Raw genomic sequence first — 18,636 nt, 5'->3', positions numbered from 1 at the left:
ATTGCACAGTAATTTTTGTAAGTGCCAAGGTGAATTGAATCAGTGAGAACGAAAGCACACCAACTCGAAAAAATGAAAATAATCAAGACACACCAAACTCTGACGATGAGAAAAATATTTTTGGTGCCGAGAGACAAGTACTTAGGGACACTTGAAAGGTCCAAGTTGGAACAGATGCGCTAATGTCAATGACCTGTATGAAAATTGATTGGCTTTAATGAAAATTGAGCATTTTCGAGTTACCAAGCCGGAAGGTTTTCGTTCTCACTGATTCAATTGTGAAAGGGGATGAAAGGAAAAAAATTACAAAAAATTTGTTTAGTCTTCGCTGGTAGCCTTTACGTATCGTTCATTTTGCTACAAATGGTGAAAAGAGTTGGAAAAACTTACTTTTAAACATCCCAGTGGGATTAATTCGTCCACCCATAATGTCTGATATTTGTTGCAACAGTCCTGCTGGTCCGTTGCCGCCATCTTTCATTTGAATTTCGATAATTCGTTCTAATTCTTCTCTAAATAACCGGCTATTCATTATCATTTCTACTCGTTTACGTCTTTCCATCTCCCGCATGTCCTGAGAACAAATCAAGAAATTATCACATACTTAAGAACGAATCTAATGGATTGGAGTCATACTGCGCAAAGAGGACGTTTACTTCATCAAGAAATCGAAAATAAGTTCCATCTCATTTTTATTGAACGATCAACCAAACTGTTTTCTGGAGGAACAAATTCTGGGACAAAATGCATGAGTGTTCATGAAATTTGAAAAAAATTGCAGAATTTTCAGAAATTTCTCAAAATTTTTAGACATCAGCACTTTTGAAAATGATATAGGACGCCAAAGTTTTTTATCCTTCACAATGCTGCCACAATTTTAAATTGAATAAGGTTGCGAAAACCGGGGGCATCCATTTTACCAGCTTCGCGAGTTTCTTGTGTGACGAAAATGTCTAGGGTCGATGCAATTATTGAAATGGTATATAGCCCAAAAACGAGTCTTCACACCACTCTCATGATTGCGTAGGTATCTAACCTTGTAAAGTATTACCACCCCAAAACATTCACGACGGGAAAAATGGACATTGTCTTTTTTCGCACAACTCAATTCAATTATTGATACTTATGCTTGACCCTGGCCTAGTTCTACACTTATGTCCAAGGCCAAAAAATAAGATTTTTAAATAGTTAAAACTTTTCTAGAATCCCTGATTTGATGGTCGGACATCCCCCTTTCATCTCTAAAAAACTAGTTTCCGATAAGATTTAGGAATTCTGAGCATAGAGCGTTTTCAAAATTCAAGACTCCTTGTTAGAACTTTCCGTGTGTTTTCCTGAATTTTAGCAGTGTTTGCACCGAGGAATTACAGAATTCAGCAGCATTGAAACCATTCAGGCAGTCAGAACTTAAAATTTTTGATCCGCCTTATGGTGAACATCAAAATTCACTCTGTTTTCGAGATTATTCCCCAGATTCACTGTTTGCCAGGCGGTGCACATTGGATCGAGTCAACAGATAGGTCGGACATACAATTTTTGACTAAAACTGAAAATTTTGATGTTTTTTCGTCACATTTTAAATTTCAAGGGGTGCTCTTCGAAGAAAATTTCACGAGGAAACCAATGGAACCACTTTTAAAACCTCCAAGTTTTGTATAAACGGAGTTATAAGCGTTTAAAGTTTCCAAATTCGGTCCGACCTCTCCTATTGGCTCGATCCACTGTGCGGCGGTTGAAGATCCTAAAAATTTCTATCTACGTCACTGGATAAAGGGTGAGAACTTACAGCGTCGATATCCGCGGGTCGCATTTTGCCCCGTTCATCATCATCGGCGTCGTTATCGATACCGTTCGTCTGCGGTGGGGGATCTGCTTTGCTAGTGTCCGTCATTTTGACAAGGCTCTCCTCTGAAACAAAAAAAAAAAAACAAAAATCGTGAGAACCAGTAGCAACAAACCAGCCTTTGAATACAGAAAATCGAAGTCGGAATACACACCGTCAATTTATCGTAAACAACGACAGGGTTTCAATATTTACCGATATTCCCTGATCTCGGAACAAAATTTCCACACATGCCGCAATCACACGCTGAATTTAGTAACTGAATGTGGAAGTCAACACTCAACAGTCATCGCCCAACGGCTGAAATTTAGCAAGTTCGAGTTATTTTCATCCAGATGTGTATCAAATCTACTTGAATAGTTCAGACAAATCCAACATTAGTCCAATAGTTGCTGAGTATCGTTGCTGAATTTTGCGCGTCACGCGCAAAATTCAGGCATCAGGCCGATGACTTCCACATTCAAGCCACATTTAGCTTTCACACTCAGCGTGTGATTGCGGCATAAGAAAAATTGAGCAGTCTTTCGCAATTTGGACGAAAATTCAACTTTAAATAATTGTGGCAGTACCGGAACTTAAGTTGGGGTAGTAACACAACGTTCGGGTTAGTAACCTAATTTATTAGGGTATAGTATACCCCTTTTAATGTACAAGTATGTATTCCTTACTATGCCCACATTTTCTGCTAACCACGCAAAGAATTAAAAGTATAATGGGCAGACGATGGTAGTAGACATTATACGGAACATATTTCTCGATAATTTGGTACTCATTGATGCGGAGCGCAATCGGCAGGGTTGCCACCAAATCTAGAAAATGAAATTCCCTCACATTTCCCTGACACATTTTGGTGAAATTCCCTCACAATTGAAGATATGCCAGATGGTCAATAAGGCATAATTAGTTTTTGGGCAAAATTTGTTGTTAGAAACGTCAAACCCGCTCTAGAAAACAATTGAACTGCATTTTGCAATTTGGAACTATAAATTCTGGCTCTTCTGGAAAAACATTTATGTGCATAGGGAAACTAATGGCCCATACGTCGTTTTTAAACCGGGCTAGAATTTATAGTTCCTAATTGCAAAATGTAGTCCAATTGAAGGTGCTTATCAATTTGTTCCTGACATTTTCGCCATTTTCCCTGACATTTCAAGGTTTTGCCTGACTTTTAAAAATTCCCTGGCATTTCTCGGTATTCCCTGACTGAGGCAACCCTAAATCGGCCCGGTCACTTGCGAGCGGCGAGTTTTGAAAGTTCTTCAGTTCCTTCGAAGCGCGTTTTCCGGCGGCAAATGAGCGTACACTTTTCAGAATCGAGCGTGTTGGGCCGTTGTGCGACGGGCGAGCCGGTCGCGGTTGTCGGCCGACCCGAACCGCGACAAGTTACCGATGAATGAAAGGAGTCGAGCCGGGAAGGCGGGGCATCGGAAACTGTGTTAGTGAAGCGACTGAAAAATTAAGCTGCCAAGTTGTCCGCTAAAGGGGGAACCACCAATTTGTAAATATAGGAACTTCTTATTCTAATCTAACATGTAAACATAGGCCTTCGGCCATAGTTCTGCTAAACTATGGTTCCAACTTGTAACCAAAATAATAAATCAAAGTTATCTTTAAAAAAAAAAAAAAAAAAAAAAAAAAAAAGTTGTCCGCTAAAAATCCTGGTGTTCGATTCACACACGACGAAAACACGGGAGCTGAAATAGGGGTCGTCAATGGTGCGTTTGTCGACAGGTCGCCTCTGAAATGCTCTGAAAATATAAGCGGAATTTTCGGCGATCAACGAGGTAGCAACGCAACGCCCATTGATCAATTCCAGGGTGTCCAGTTTTTTTTTTTCATTTTGGGAAATCCTAATTTTTCCTGATTTTTGACTGCTAAATCCTGATTCCATAATTTTTCTAACTCCTGATTTTTTGCGGAGAAAAATTAAAATTTCTGCATACGCGTGTGCGAAAGCATTAAAAAGATCCTATCTGACAGCCGACTTTTCTCAAATCCTGATTTTACGACCGATTTTTCCTCAAATCCTGATGGAATTGGGATTAAATCCTGATTGACTTCAAATCCTGATAGAATCGGGAATATAGGGAAGATCTGGATACTAGACACCCTGAATTCAGTGAACTGCTCCATCGGATATTTTTACGAATAAAATGGAAAATCCCTCAAATTGAAAAACATTCGGAGTGTTAAGCAACGACCATACTACCGTGCAAAAGCTAAAATTGCCGGTTGCCAAATGTCCTCTAATATAACAGTAATTTCTCAAAACTTATCACGATTCGCGACTCGCGAGCCGAGACTCGAGAGCGAGGCAAGAGATCGGGGAAACGGTGCGATGCTTGAAGTATTCATACAGTTTGGAAGGCGCTTCCTACGAACGCTTTTCGCGCAAAATTCAAAGTTTTGGAATTTTTATTCTGCATGATGAAGTCCCTTTTTCACAGATTAGGTCTTGTTCGACGAACTATTCGACAAGACATTCTGGCCTTTATCGCTTTCAGAACTCGGGCCAAAGATGCCAAAATTTGACATAAATCGTTCATTTTTCGTCGCTCACCGATTTCGATTGTTCACCAGTTTGAAGAAACGATTCAACCATCAAGCTCGACCCCCAGGATCGATGCGATCTTTTAGATTTTTCACGCCAACAAATCGATGTCTCGAAGCAGTCGATCTGGGGTTGTCGAAAGACCTGACAATGGGGAAAAGGAACCTATCACGGGCCAAACATGCCAAAATTTGACATAAATCGTTAATTTTTCGTCGTTCGCCAATTTCGATCATTCTCCGGTTCGCAGAAGCGATTCGATCGTCAAATTCGACTCCGAGAGTCGACGCGATTTGATCGATTTTCGCGCAGACAAATCGAACAATCCAATGTCTCAGTGTCTCAGCAGTGGATCTGGAGTTGTCGGGAGATCTGACAATGGGGAAAAGGAATCGATCACCGGCGCGGCGCGAGTAGACGCGGCGAGAGGCGAGTCCAAATTACACATCACACATTACACGTTAGAGATTACGGCACGCCCGTAATCATCTCGGTGCACAGTTGCTCGCGGCTCGGGCTCACGTCATAACATCTGTGTCAAGGTCGGCCACACCGGCAACGGCAACGGCCATTTCGCGCCGCTCATTTTTTTCCCCGTTTCCTCCGTCGTGTCGTTTCCTTTTTGCAATTTCGCCGCCGCCGACGCTCCGCAGTGGTGAGAAAGTCGTAAAAAGAAGGATATTAAAATAATGAGCTCCGTTCTCTCTTTACAGAGTTACCACCGAATCTGGTAAACTAAATTCTCTGACATTTTCCTATTATCCCTGACAAATCTAGGTGGAATTCCCTGACAATGGAGATGTTGCATGTGTGAGGAATTTGCGATTTGACTACTGATTTTTATGTAAAAGTTCGCGAGAAACACGATGGTGCCACTGGTTTTCTCTGAAATTAACTCCCAAGCTCAAAAAAAGCTCTCAAGTTGAGGCCAAAATGGAGGGGATATCCCACGCTATCCTGAGAGTCCACCTCTACATCAAGACAAGCTCTCCATGCAAAGTTAGGGAGCAAATACATTGACAAGGCTGCCACTCTATTTGGGGACTCCAAAACTGAAAACACGGCAACCCAGCTAATGTATTTGCTCCCTATCTTCTAAATCAGGATAGCGTGGGATATCCCCTCCATTTTGGTCTCAACTTGAGAGCTTTTTTTGAGCTTTAGAGCTGATATCAGAAAGAGAGAGCCAGTGGCATCATTATGCTTCTCGCGATCTTTTACTTAAGAATCAACTGTCAAATCGCAAATTCCTCACACATGCAACATCTCCATTGAAGATATTTCATATGGTTGAAACGGCATAATTAGAAAGAAATTATAGGCAAAATGTGTTGTTCGAAACGTTGAACGATTTTTAGGAAGCAAATAAAGGTGAATCAACAATTTTCCCTGACATTTCAAGGTCTCCCCCGACTTTTTGAAATTCCCTAGCATTTCCCGGTTTTCCCTATATTCCCTGACTGTAGCAACGTTGTCTCCATCGAGAATAGAACACTGTTCGAAGAGGAACAAAAATATTCTCTTCTCATGTTCAGGGGTGCAGAAACATTTCGAGCACCCATTTATCGATCTTTTTTTCATACGTTTGAATGGCAGATCAATCGATACATCGCAAAACACGCCACGCCACTATTCTAGGGTGAATAATCATTCACTTCGTGGAGTCGAATACACCGACAAGTTGTGTGTGCGCACGGTGTGTTACAAGTCACTTATCTATAAGAGCTACTTTACAATGTGGATGAGAATAAAAACGGGATAAAAGCTGAGATACGCCACGCACAGTCACAAAAAGAAAAAGAAACAAAATTAGGATTTCCGCTTTTATTGCTCTATATTTACGGAAAAAAGTTCGATAAGAATCTCGAGGGCAACTGGCAAATTGCTTGAGAAGCCCTGAGTGGGGCACTAAAACGATTTACTCTCGAGACTAGCCGAGTCCAGGGCAAGAGCGAATTCACACGACGGTGAAAGGTCTGCTTGATTCTGGCTATGAAATGGAATGGGAGGGCAATGACACATAATCACTTCATGAAATGTAACACATTTTTTTCAAGTATTGCCAGATTAACGCGTTGAGTGAGACTCAACAGATAAGAACCAACTAGCACTTACAGTTCCGAGAGATGAGGCTTTTGACTTCCAACATAGAGGCCTTAAGTTGGAGCGAAAGAACTTCAGGGTGATTTTGTGATGCTGAGGTGTCACGTATCCCTTCATAAAACTTCACAACTGGATTTGCGTTTTCTTATTCCCGGATTATTCTCCTGATTTATGAAGGCAAATTCCTGATCAACTTTATTAAAACTCTCTTTTCAATCAATTTGTCTCGAGAGAAAAACTAGCTTTTTATCTAGAATGAGACAAAATTATCATGTCTTTTAGTCCGTACAACGTAGAATCAACACGGACTACCAACTTTTTAAATGGAATAGTCTCCCGGTGGAAAGACCTGAAATTCCCGGTTTTGACACTTGTTTCCTGACGAATTCCTCAATTTTTCCACGAAGCTTGCGTCCCTTGATGAGTCTCAGTATTTCACTCCTAGATTTTTAACATTGAAGGATTGATAAAAATAGGCACCGACTATCGAGTTCAAATAGAAAACCGTTCACTGATGAGGATATTGCGAATTGCCAGCAAATCCGACAACCTTGCGAGCCACACTCGAAAATACCAGGACCGCGGCATCAATTAAAACCGTCTCTATTACACGAGACATGCGGTTGGCAACTTGAATTCATCAAACTTCTACGCAACGTTGCCGATTTCGATGAAAAAACAGGTTTACTGCGCTTGTCGCAGTGAAAAAAAATGCTTCTCAAAAATCCAATATTTAGCGCGAATCCTGAAGGAATCGAAAATGACTGCATAATTATTTTCCCGGAACAAAATTTACAGGCCTTTCCCTTAATTTTCGGGGTAGAGCAAAGTTCCCTGCACTGAAAAAAACAACTTCAGCCGTGGAAGCCGTACTTACGAGCTAAATAGACATACCGTCCGCGTTCCGGGCGTAGCACCCGGAGCAATCGAGCTACGACTCCAGCACCCGGAACTTTCGGTCTCTAAGCCCGGGACGGATGGTATGTCTATAGACCCCATAACTTTTTTTTCAGTGTGACTTCCCAAGAACTGCGGACGAGAAATAGGTTTATCCCCTACGATCAGGCAGCGATGATTCGTCGGCTGCATGGCGCGGTAAATTTCATAAAAATAAATAAATTACGAAGCCTCCACACAGCTCCTTTCCGTGCGCGGCCACCAACCACCATTAGCCTAGTGGCGTGGCGTGCTTTGCGATATATCGATCGATCTGCCATTTAAACCTATGGGAAATGATCGATAGACAGGGTGTTTGCGACGAACACCTTGATAATCGATTCTTTGCCATAGCTTCGAGGTGGGGAAATATCGATCATTCACGCCTCGCAACTGCATTGGACCGGACGAAAATGGTCCGCGGAGAACCGAGGCGACCATAAAAAAAGACACGTAATTGCGTATGTTTCCACCGTGTCAGTTGTGGATGCCATAAATTCAACGGCAAAAAAGGAACTCTGTTGGACAGTTCGCAGGCACCGATCGGGGAGGTATGGAGCGCATACTTCATTTCAGCCCCGGCCGAGAGAAAAATTGTTTCCGTTGGAAAATAACGACGGATAAAAATAAAAAAAAAGGGGTGAAGGAAGCGGATCCATGAGGGTTCAGCAATTTCGTCGGACGTTCTGGCCCTTTCCTGAATTATTTTGCCAATTTTATTTATGGATAAGATCTAGGATTTCAAGATATCGTAAAACTTATGCCAGATTTTAAACCGACGACCCTTCGAATAAAGGATCAGTTTTCTGAACATTTTTTTTCCGATTTTTGGCCAACATTTGAAGTTCCCACACCATAAAGCATCGATAGGGCAGATTTGAAATCATCGACTCTTCGATCTGGAGTACCTATATAGGAAGAGTGTGGACATTTCGGACAAGTCGTAATATAAAGCTGATAAGGTCCCGAAGGCAGCTAACCCTTTAACGAAAAATACTGGAAAAATGCTGCTACCCATCTTCAAATTCAAACATCAAACCAAGATAGCCAAGAATGGTTCAATTCATAAATGAGCGTTCTTCCGGAAAATGAGTAAAAAGCGACAACTAAGTCAAATACGTGCTTTACAAACGAAGGGTCGTAACAATTGAAGGGTTGTAACATTGTGAAATGTCATCATTTAGGATTATTGAAGTTCATAGGCTGGCTGCCCTCTTGGGGTCCTGAAAGCTCCGTGATCTAACCTCAAAATTATCGATATATCCGTACTTTCCCCATTAAGGTACTCTACTTCAAACGATAGAGTATAGATTTTCATGAAATTTTATTACTATACCGATTTTTGGTCAATAAAAGGCGCTCCCTAACCATTTGTTTTATTTTTTTATTTTTATTTTTTAGGTCTCCCTGACCATAAAGCATCAATTGGGAGGGATCCGACGCTTTCCCAAATTTTCCCCACAAATCCCCTGACTTTCCCGCCTGAAATCCTGCTCTGACAATCCTGAACAAAATGGCAACCTCGAAAACAACTCCCCAGTTCCCCCTCTTATACTCACGGGCTCTTACGCTTCTCGGAGGGCCCTTCCCAAAACGAATGACTCTAATCGCGGAGAAACTCTCAAGAATATTCGCCAAAGCAAACACTATGGACCCCGAGGGCGGGGGGAGAGGGGTGAGTGTCCGAAAATACGGATGGATCGAAGATGGACTGGACACCCGGGCGTGGATCGGCGAGCCGGATTGGGGCGACCTATTTTTAGGAACTTAATCGAGGAGTTTTTTTAAAGCTTTTCTTATTTTCGGAATGGAAGCACCTATCAGCGGTTAAAGACACCGGCGGTAAATAACTCCGACAATCTCAATCACGGCTGCCAAGTCGCCTCAATTTATGGACTCACGCGCTTTCCCGATTTTTCCTCCTTGAGAGGATAATTTCCAAGATGTATCAACTATCAGTCGATGTTAGTCTCTAAATGAAATCTCGCTGTCTTCAGATTTTTCGACTAAAATTGAGGAGGCTGTTGGTGTCCACGGTTTCTTAAGTTTCACTTAATCGAGGTTACTACTGCAGGGTTACCAGCGAAACTAGATAATGAAATTCCCTGACAAATGGTGCAATTCCCTGACAACTGAGGATATGCCATACGGTTAGAGACACATAATTAGAATTAGCATTTAGGCAGAATTTGTTGTTTGAAACAGGCCGGTTGACTTCAAGTATTGACTCTGAGCACAATATCGCGGAAATTGATCGAGAGGTGTTCGGACAGGAATAAAATGTCCGCTGCGCCATGGGCGGTGAAGCGGTGTTCACGGTTTAATTGTTCCTCGTGCTTTGTTTATTCTGGTATCCGTTTCCATTGAAGTGCTGAACTTTATATTCAAGTCTCCCCTTGGGTTCACGCTTGAGGGAACATTAAAACCATTCCCGCGACGTCTCCACCAATCAAATTTGCACGGGAAAATTTTACTGCTTTATATGAAAGTAGAGTGCCCCCCCTCCCGCTACGCCATCCCACCCCCTGCAGACGCTCAGCGGCCTCTTTTTCACGTCTTCATAAATAATTCTTCGGCAACCCTCTGTTTTCTGATGTTTAAGTTCACTGAATGAGAACGACGGTAAGTTCAAGTAGAGTACCTGTATACGGGAGGGTATTGCCATCTCTGTGCCGCTCTCTAATTGGTTCACCAGTTTTAGGCTATCATGGAGCTCCAAAGCTGGCCCAATGTAAACAAACCCGACCCAGAGAAACACGTATTATCGGCTGATAAATGAATGATAATCACACTCAGTACTCAAAGGTTATTTTCGACAAAATATCCATTAAAGGTCGATCAGAACTCAATCCAGAAGTTGATTATAAAAAAATTTCAATCACATCCAAAATCACGTCTAGAACTTTGTAAAACTTTGTCGCCATCTTATTTGTTTACATTGGGCCAAACTAGGAGCGGAGGGGCTGGGATTTGTTTATATTGGGCTAACTTTGGGGCTCCATGATAGCCGACCAATCAGAGAGCGGCACACTATTTTTGTACCTAGTAAAAGGATTGCGATGGCAATACTCTCTCGTATACAGATACTTTAAGTCCAAGAAAATAGATCACCGAGAGCACAAGTTGTTGCGACAAACTGGCGATAAAAGCGGAACTTTCGAACTCATGTATATCACTGACGTAGATCTACCGTGCAGTGCAGCCTGCACGGCAAGTTTAACTTCTACGACAAGTTTTTAAGTTCTACAGTAAGTTGCGGGACCAACAGCAACAGGCCAAGCTTACGAGGAACATTTCCTCCACGGAAAGCTTTTTCATTCGACTTCAATGTGAAAACAATTTTATGCAAATTTACACAACTTTCTGACTTTTTTAACAAATATAAGCTGAATCAGGCGTCACTTGTAGATATGACACAGAAGAAAGAATAGGAAGGAGTCACAAAGGGGACTTAAAAGAGGTTGGATCATCGTAATGATCTAACATAATCTCAATAACATAAATTCTTTCGGTGATATGAGTGCGAATAATGCATACTTGGGGTGTCTACTTGTGCATGATCATCCAACTTGCTAAATAACATTCTTTGCTTTTTCTTGTTTTCCGCGCTTCCTAAAAAATGTCTCTTTGCAAGAGGTCCCTGAAAGCCTTGCTTTTTCGGAGCCTTTTCCTCACTTTTTCCTTGCATGAAATGCAGAAAAGCATGAACAATGGCAAGGACATGTTTCCTTCTGGAAAGTTGTGAGTGGGAAATCTGCAGGTATGATCTAAAAAACGCAGAATCTAACTAATATTTTGCAGGGGTAACACATAATAAGTTATGTATACAATAGCATACGTCTATGGTTAGTTCTTCGAGTTCATCTTGAATATCCGTGAGGATATTCGAGATCGCGCGAGATTCTTCCTAGAGAAAATCCGTGCGTTTTTCGCGCTTACTCCGTACAGACCTTCCAAAATTAACGCTTTGTCAGGAATCAGTATTTTTTCCGTACAGAAAACACCCTGATATCAAACTATCCTCCTAATAATGTAGGTTTGGAACAGCGTTCCTATGATCGAACTACACTGGAAAAAGAAAAGAAAGAAAGAAAAAAAAAACACATTGGATCTAGAGTCCAGACTCTTGAAAACATTGACAAGAAAAAATACTCTTGATTCAATCGGATTTTTGCTTGAATCAAAACAAAATCCGCTTATATTAAGAGGCTTGGTTCTTGATTTAAGCTAGGTTCTGATTGAATCATGAGTACTTTTTCTTGTCGATGTTTTTAAGAGTCTGGACTCTAGATCCAATGTGGTTTTTTTTTCCCAGTGTAACGTCACAGTTTTCAGAACTTGTTCATTATTGCGTGAATCCCAGACCATCCCAAATATTTCCAGATCTTGGACACCATGGGCTCAACCGATCCGTATTCCAAGATCCTCTTTTTCTCAATAAAGCAGAGGCTTTTGATTGGATGTGAAATACGTGTAACAGATCTGTCCGGCTACAGGCCCAACACAGGGATGAGGCAGGGAATTCAAGTATTGGTATTGCTACATGCGAACATTTGACAAGTTGATGGATGGCGAAATTAAATGGGAGCTTTCCAAGCGGGGAAATAGTGACGGAGCCGGGCCGAGGCGAGAGCATAAAGGAATTGAACGGTGAACGAGCAAGGTCGATGCCATTCAACGTCCCGTGAGGTGAGGGCCTTTTCGCTCGCTGAGTTGCCTGTTCGCGGTTGCTGAGGGGAAAAAAGTTGCGGTAAGTGTGAGTACCCTCGTTTGTTAAGTAGGAACGATGGGTCAGTTACAAGCATACATATATCGACGGTGAAACTACCAAACCACGTATCTCGGTTTGCGACGTCGCAGACTTCCTGTTATACTTTATTTTTTAAATGAAAAACTACTTAACGTCCAGTCTTGAAAATTTCTGTGATTTTTCCTCTTCGTGCGGAGAAAATTCTGTGAAAATTTCAAGGAATGATATTGATTTGGTCTACTTCAAAAAAATAAAATGCGAGCGTAGATTTTTAAACACCGCAAACGAGATACGTGGTTTGGTAGTTTCACCGTCGATATGTGTTTCGGCGATTCAATAACTTAGGTTCGCAAAAAGTTGAACTGCGCTAATTAAGACCGTCCCGACAGTAAAAAAAGGAAGGGATTAACATCTATGCAATTTGGAAATTTCCAATAAATTATGAAAGTGCTCCCATTAAATGGACTGCATTTTGCAATTTGGAACTATAAATTTTGGCTCATCCGAAAAAACACTGATGTGCATAGAGAAACTAATGGCACAAACGCTGTTTTTAAACCGGACCGGAATTTATAGGTCCAAATTGCAAAATGCAGTTCAATTGTGGTAGTATCCTAATAAGTTAGGTTACTGACCAAAATGTTGCGGTGCTATCCCAACTTAAGTTGCGGCACTACCGCAATGGGTCAGTTGTGCTGGTCACAGAATCGTGTTCTGATGCATGATTCGTATGGATTAGCTAAAAGTAATAAGATTTGTCTGAACAGCAACTTTCTACGTTCAATATTAACCGAGATATCGCTGTTTGAAAAGTCGGGTTTTTAACGTCATCAACCGTGGTATTGACATCCCCTTGGTTTCTTCCACCTCGTTTTCATCCAAGTTTCGCGTTGAGTAACCAGTGCGTCACTGACTAATGAAAGCAAAGTGGAAGAGACCAAGGGTATCACTACCGCGGTGGATGACGTCAAAAACCAGACTTTTCAAAGGGCGATATTTCGGTTAGTATTGAACGTAGAAAGTTGCTGTCTAGACAGATCTTATTCTTTTTAGCTAATCGGGCTAATCCACAAAAATCCAGCATCAAAATACGATTCTGTGACCAGCGCAACTGACTCATTGATCGGAAACCCCCATATCGTCCATCAAATTGGGGTTCTACCATAATTTTAGGGGATAAACCACTTTCTTTTCTATGGACAAGGCAACATAACACAAAACACAGTGAGTTACGTATAAATTTGAGATAGCCACTGAAGCAAACACGGCACCAGTGCAAAAATCCCAAGACACACCAAAATCCCCCGGCACGAGGTCCTGGGGACTTCTGCCCTAGATTTCCGCGGGCTTTTCCGGGCAGTGCGGCATCGACGGCGCGGGTCGCCGGGGGTGCGCAGGCGCGTCGCCGCATCCCTGCTGCCTCGCCGCGCCGCGCGCCCTCTCCCGGGGTCGGCGCCCCCGCGCCCTCGCCCCGCGCGGCAACCCCGCCCGGGCCCAGCTGAGCGCCGCCGCCGGAACGGTTCGATAGCCCGGCGCCTACCAGACTCCAGCTCGCCGTCCCCCGTGTGTTACACTGACGTTACCGGTCGACCCCCCCCCCCCCCCTTTGAGCACTCCTCGCGGTGCGGCGGGCGCGACGGTGGTGCCGCGGATTACTGGAAAACCCAAAGGGCACCGAGGATTACGGAAGGGCGTCTACTAAAAATTCCCTTGCAGGGTGTCTACGACTTAATTTTCCCTGATTTCCCTGACATGTTTGAATAAAATTCCCTGACAGTTGAAGATATGCAAGATGGTGAAAAAGGCATAATTTAATGGTTTGTCGTCAAAATGTGTTGTTCAAAACGTCAAACCCATTCTAAAAGGCAAATAAATGTGAACAACAATGTTTCCCTGACACTTTCATCATTTTTCCTGACATTTCCCGGTGTTCCCTGACTGTGGCAACCCTACTGGTACCATGTCATTCAAATTCCTTGCTCTTTCAATACCTTTTCCTCACTTTTTCCTTACTTTCTTGAAAATTCATTTTTCTGGCCATTCTCAAAAATCCTTGCTTTTTTCTATCGTTCTTCTTACCTCGCACGCATTTTTCATTATAATCGAATCGGGAAAGTGGAATGATGGAATGACCAAGGAATAGACCGAAAAACACAAGGAATCGAACCGTGATGTTGATCAACGAATTATGTTAGCAAATTGCATACCTCCAAGGCTGCTTTCGAGAGTTTGCCACGATAAACTCGAATTTCTGTACCTTTTCACCGAAAATCCTTACCTTTTCCGTACTTCCGTGCCGTAATCCGTGCTTTTTTCGGTGTACCCCTAAATTAAAATAAAATAAAACAACTCCCACGTATGAAATTACAACTGTCGAACAACGACCGGTGACTCCTGTTGTCAGCGTAAAAACAATCATAAAAGCTTCGAAGTTTACTTGAGCAAGAGACGTTTAAGAAATTAATCCCAATGCGGATTTCTGAATAGCCAACGGCGGCCAATTTTGAAATTTTGAAAAATTCGAATCGCGGGAAAATTCGAAATTCCGAGTGTTTTTTTAAACCTACATTTCATATCTCAGACTCAACTGCTAGTGAAATAAGAACTGCAACACCGATAAAAATTGTTCAACTGTCTCCGAAACATGCTATCTCCATTCACCGGCCACAGTGATAATTCTCATCGAAGTGGCACCTCCGTGACGCAACTTTCAACCCCCTCCGTCTCCATTCCGCCATCCCTCTCGAGATATTCGAGCCCGCCGCCCTGCGTACCTGTTACACTGTTCGCCTTCGCTTCTCGACCGGCGTCGTGACGATTCCGCTAAGTTGGCGACACTGTTTTCTATCCATTTAAATCCATTGAATAAATCGATTCAAGGTGAGACAGGCTGCCTCAACTATAATCGATTGTTCAATATCCATTTAAATTAAGAAAAAACAATGTTGCCAACTTCACTGGAAAAAAAAACACATTGTATCTAGAGTCCAGACTCTTAAAAACATCGAGAAGAAAAAGTACTCTTGATTCAATCGGATTTTTGCTTAAATCAAGAACCAAGCCTCTTAATTTGAGCCGATTTCCCTTTGATTGAAGCAAAAATCTGATTAAATCAAGCGTATTTTTTCTTGTCAATGTTTTCAAGAGTCTGAACGCTGGATCCAATTTGGTTTTTTTTCCAGTGTTACAATAATCGTAACTGCGTCGTGACGCCGATTTTTGAATACTCCTCGGGCAGCTTCGCGGTAGCGGCCAATCGGGTGCCTGTCGAGTCTACCGCGCGGGCGATGACTATGGTCCTCCGAGCCGGCGGGAAACTGGGGCACTGCTGACCCCGCGGTGAACAGAAGGAAGGGGGTGTAACCGGGGGGGGGGGGGAGGAGGCCTTTTCACCGCGACTCCCTGTACCGGGAAAACCGCAGGATCGATTCGCCCCGCACCCCGCTCATTCGAGAAGGCGAGAGTAGCAGCTAGGTATCGGACCGCGGTTTTCGGATGAATCTAACTGTGGGAATACTTCACTTTCACTTTCGTCTTCATTCCTGCTCAGTGGAGCTTTCGTGAGGTCATGAGATCTAAAGATCTCATGACCATGGTGCGTCTTAAGAGCAATTTTACGTGAGGAAAGCAATGCTTCCACAATCAAAATGGATCGTTGATGTGACCAATGAATGACTTATCAAAAAGAGATACCTCTTACTTACTAAAAAAAAAAAAAAAAAAAAAAAAAAAAAAAAAAAAAAAAAAAATCGCGAACAGGGTCGTTCCTTTCCTTCCACCGCACTTGAATATATTTAAGAAGAGTCTAGAACGCACTCAAGTCCGGCTTGGCGCTTCTGATTGGCCAGTGGCGCAGTTTGGGCTTATCGATGGATGTGGCCCACCAAATTTCTCCTTGCAAATCGCAATTTTACTAGGAGAATATTGGGCATTGGTAAATGAAAACACGGATTTTTCTTCTGATCTCGTAGAAAAATCAGGACAATTTTTGGACAAAAATTGCAGATTTTTTCTTGAAAATAAGTGAATTGTTTGAGTAAATTTTGCAACCTTGGAATGAGAGTTACGTTCCTTCCTTCCAGAAACAAAGGACAGTCGCATTGATGTCCGATCTCGATCGTGTAAACAGAGTTCAATGGTGGTCCAGGCTCAAGAGTCGAAACGTGTGTACAAAAAAATTAAATAAATTTACAAAAAGGTAGAGGAAAATTTATGTTATGTACCTTTGAGTTAATTTTAGAATGTTTCGATAAGTTCAACGTGCTCTGTCTGAAATTTTGACGAGGAAATACCCTTTTTAAACGTCAAATATTAACTCTGTCTTATGATCCATTCCTGACACGGTATGCCACGATGACTGATCTAGGGTTTGGAGCCCGCTGGCTACTTACCCCGCGGAAACTTTCCACGGTTCATTCATATGCGTGCCCATATCCATTTTGCACGGTTCTAATCCGCCAGCATCCCCCACTTATCTTGGGGAGGAGGGGGGGGGGGGGGGGGCGCAGCGCACAGTGGACCGAGTCAATAGGGAAAGTCGGACAAAAGCTTACATTTACGAAAATTTATACAAAAAAATTCAAGAGTGGTTCTATTGGATTTTTCGTGAAGTTTCCTTACAGAAACACCATTTGAGATTGAATTTGTGACTATTTCAACATCAAAATTTGAATTTTCAGCCAAAAAATTCATATTCGACCTCTTCCATTAGCCCGATCCACTGTGCGGTGGTGCAGCGGTTTTGAATAATTTCGCGCACGTTCCCGATCGAATGAGCGAAGAGGAACGATAATCCGTGAAAAAAAAGGAGAGAGCTTCGAGTAAGATAAATCGTCGTCCAGACGTCGAAACATAAAATTTATCGCCGGCGTCATCGGGACCCGTCTCTCCCTCCGCGGATCTTTCGAAGTATTTTGCCCTATTTTCTCACCCCCCCCCCCCCCCCGACGGACGCCCCTTCAATTGCTTTCAATTTGTGTGTCGTTCGGTACCCTAAAGTTTCATAAAGTCGGCTCGAACTCCGCCTCGATCCCTTTCATCGGCGATCTGGATCTTCATGATGTGGCATTGGAGTTCATCCGATTGCTTCGACGATCGACCCTTTGAAACAATGGATCGTATTCGATACATCGAACAGGTGAGATCGTATCGATATCGTTTTGTTTAACATGTAAACATAGCCTCGAAAGTTAATTGAGTAATCTGAGGTACGGGTTTCTTGTGATAGGTTTTTTATTCTTATGAGAATTAAATGGTACAGGTACCATTAGGTCTAATGAAAAGTGAGATTGTTAAGAAATTTGTCATTTAGAGCTTTTCAAACTTATATCCTAAAATTTTTGTTTGAGGTTATGTTTTACTGGTTTGAACCGAACGATACAAGGAACCAGTATCGAATACAATCTACTCGCTAGTGGTTCGATGTATCGTTTGGTTCCCAACAGTGGAACATAACCTCAAACAAAACATTTTAGGAGTTAAGCTGAAAAAGCTGTAAAAAGGCAAATTCCTAACAATTTCACTATTTTTTGTCATGTGGTACTCATAGGTATCAAAAATCTGTCACAAAAACCTCGTTCCCACAGATTACTCGATTTACTTTTGAGGATATTTATACATATTAAACCAATCGATAACGATACAATCTCACCTGTTTGATGTACCGAATACGATCCACTGGAGTCCCTTCAACCTCAGGTGATGGAAAGGCTATTGATATTCACAATCCGTGCGAGTTTGAAGTGAAAATAAAACTTAAAAGAGTAGGTACATAATAGGAAAAAAATATTTCAAATATTTGCTTTCCTCGATTGCTTTGACAGTCCACACAGATAACGAGGAGTGAGGAGTCAACAGAGATAAAAACATTTACTTAGGCTCGTACGCACGAGCTCTAACTTGCTCCGGAAAATATCAACACTAATCGGTGGCTACGAACACGAGACAGGCGCATTCGATTAAATTAACAGTGTTTACTGTACATACAACAGGTTCGTATTTACATTAGGCCTACCGGTCTACTCCTGTAAAAGCAACGTTTTTCGGTTTAGCTACTATAACCCCTGACCTTTAAAGGGTGTCTAGCGCTTTTACTCAGACTTTCTAAGATTTCCCTGACCCTTAGATTCAAGGGTGTCTACCAGTTATAAAAAAACCAAAACTGGGGATTTTCGGGGACTTTTAGGGGTGTTTTTGCAAGAAAATCGGGGACTTTTCCCCAGAAATAATATGTGAAAGGGAGCTAGTTAGAGCGTTAAAAGGCATATTTTATACGACTAATTAGTCATGTTGAACGGATGAAATTATACAAAAAACAGCACATCAGTTTTTTTAGTCCTGATGATTTATATGTCCGTTTTTTCCATGTTTTGTAACCAACTTACGAGTTTTAGGTAAAGAAATTAAAGTATTGAATGAATTGACAAAAATAAAAATAAAAAATTGACATGTGGA

General features: G+C 42.0%; 1 protein-coding gene across 2 annotated transcripts in view; it reads right to left on the bottom strand.

The window, feature by feature from the left end:
- Positions 1 to 18,636, bottom strand: part of hts (adducin 1-like protein hts) — a 141,139-nt gene that overhangs the window by 43,780 nt on the left and 78,723 nt on the right. For both annotated transcript variants that reach the window (XM_019044735.2, XM_019044736.2), the window contains exons 4-5: positions 1,787 to 1,908; positions 391 to 574 (exon numbers count right to left, since the gene is read on the bottom strand). In XM_019044735.2, coding sequence (XP_018900280.1) covers positions 391 to 574; positions 1,787 to 1,891 — 289 coding nt within the window. In that variant the 5' untranslated portion in view covers positions 1,892 to 1,908. The remainder of the gene's footprint in view (positions 1 to 390; positions 575 to 1,786; positions 1,909 to 18,636) is intronic.

The sequence above is a fragment of the Bemisia tabaci genome, chromosome 8 (assembly GCF_918797505.1).
Source record: "Bemisia tabaci chromosome 8, PGI_BMITA_v3".
Classification (NCBI taxonomy): Eukaryota; Metazoa; Arthropoda; class Insecta; order Hemiptera; family Aleyrodidae; genus Bemisia; species Bemisia tabaci.
Note: the sequence above shows the minus strand (reverse complement) of the source record. Positions and strands in the feature narration are given on the sequence as shown.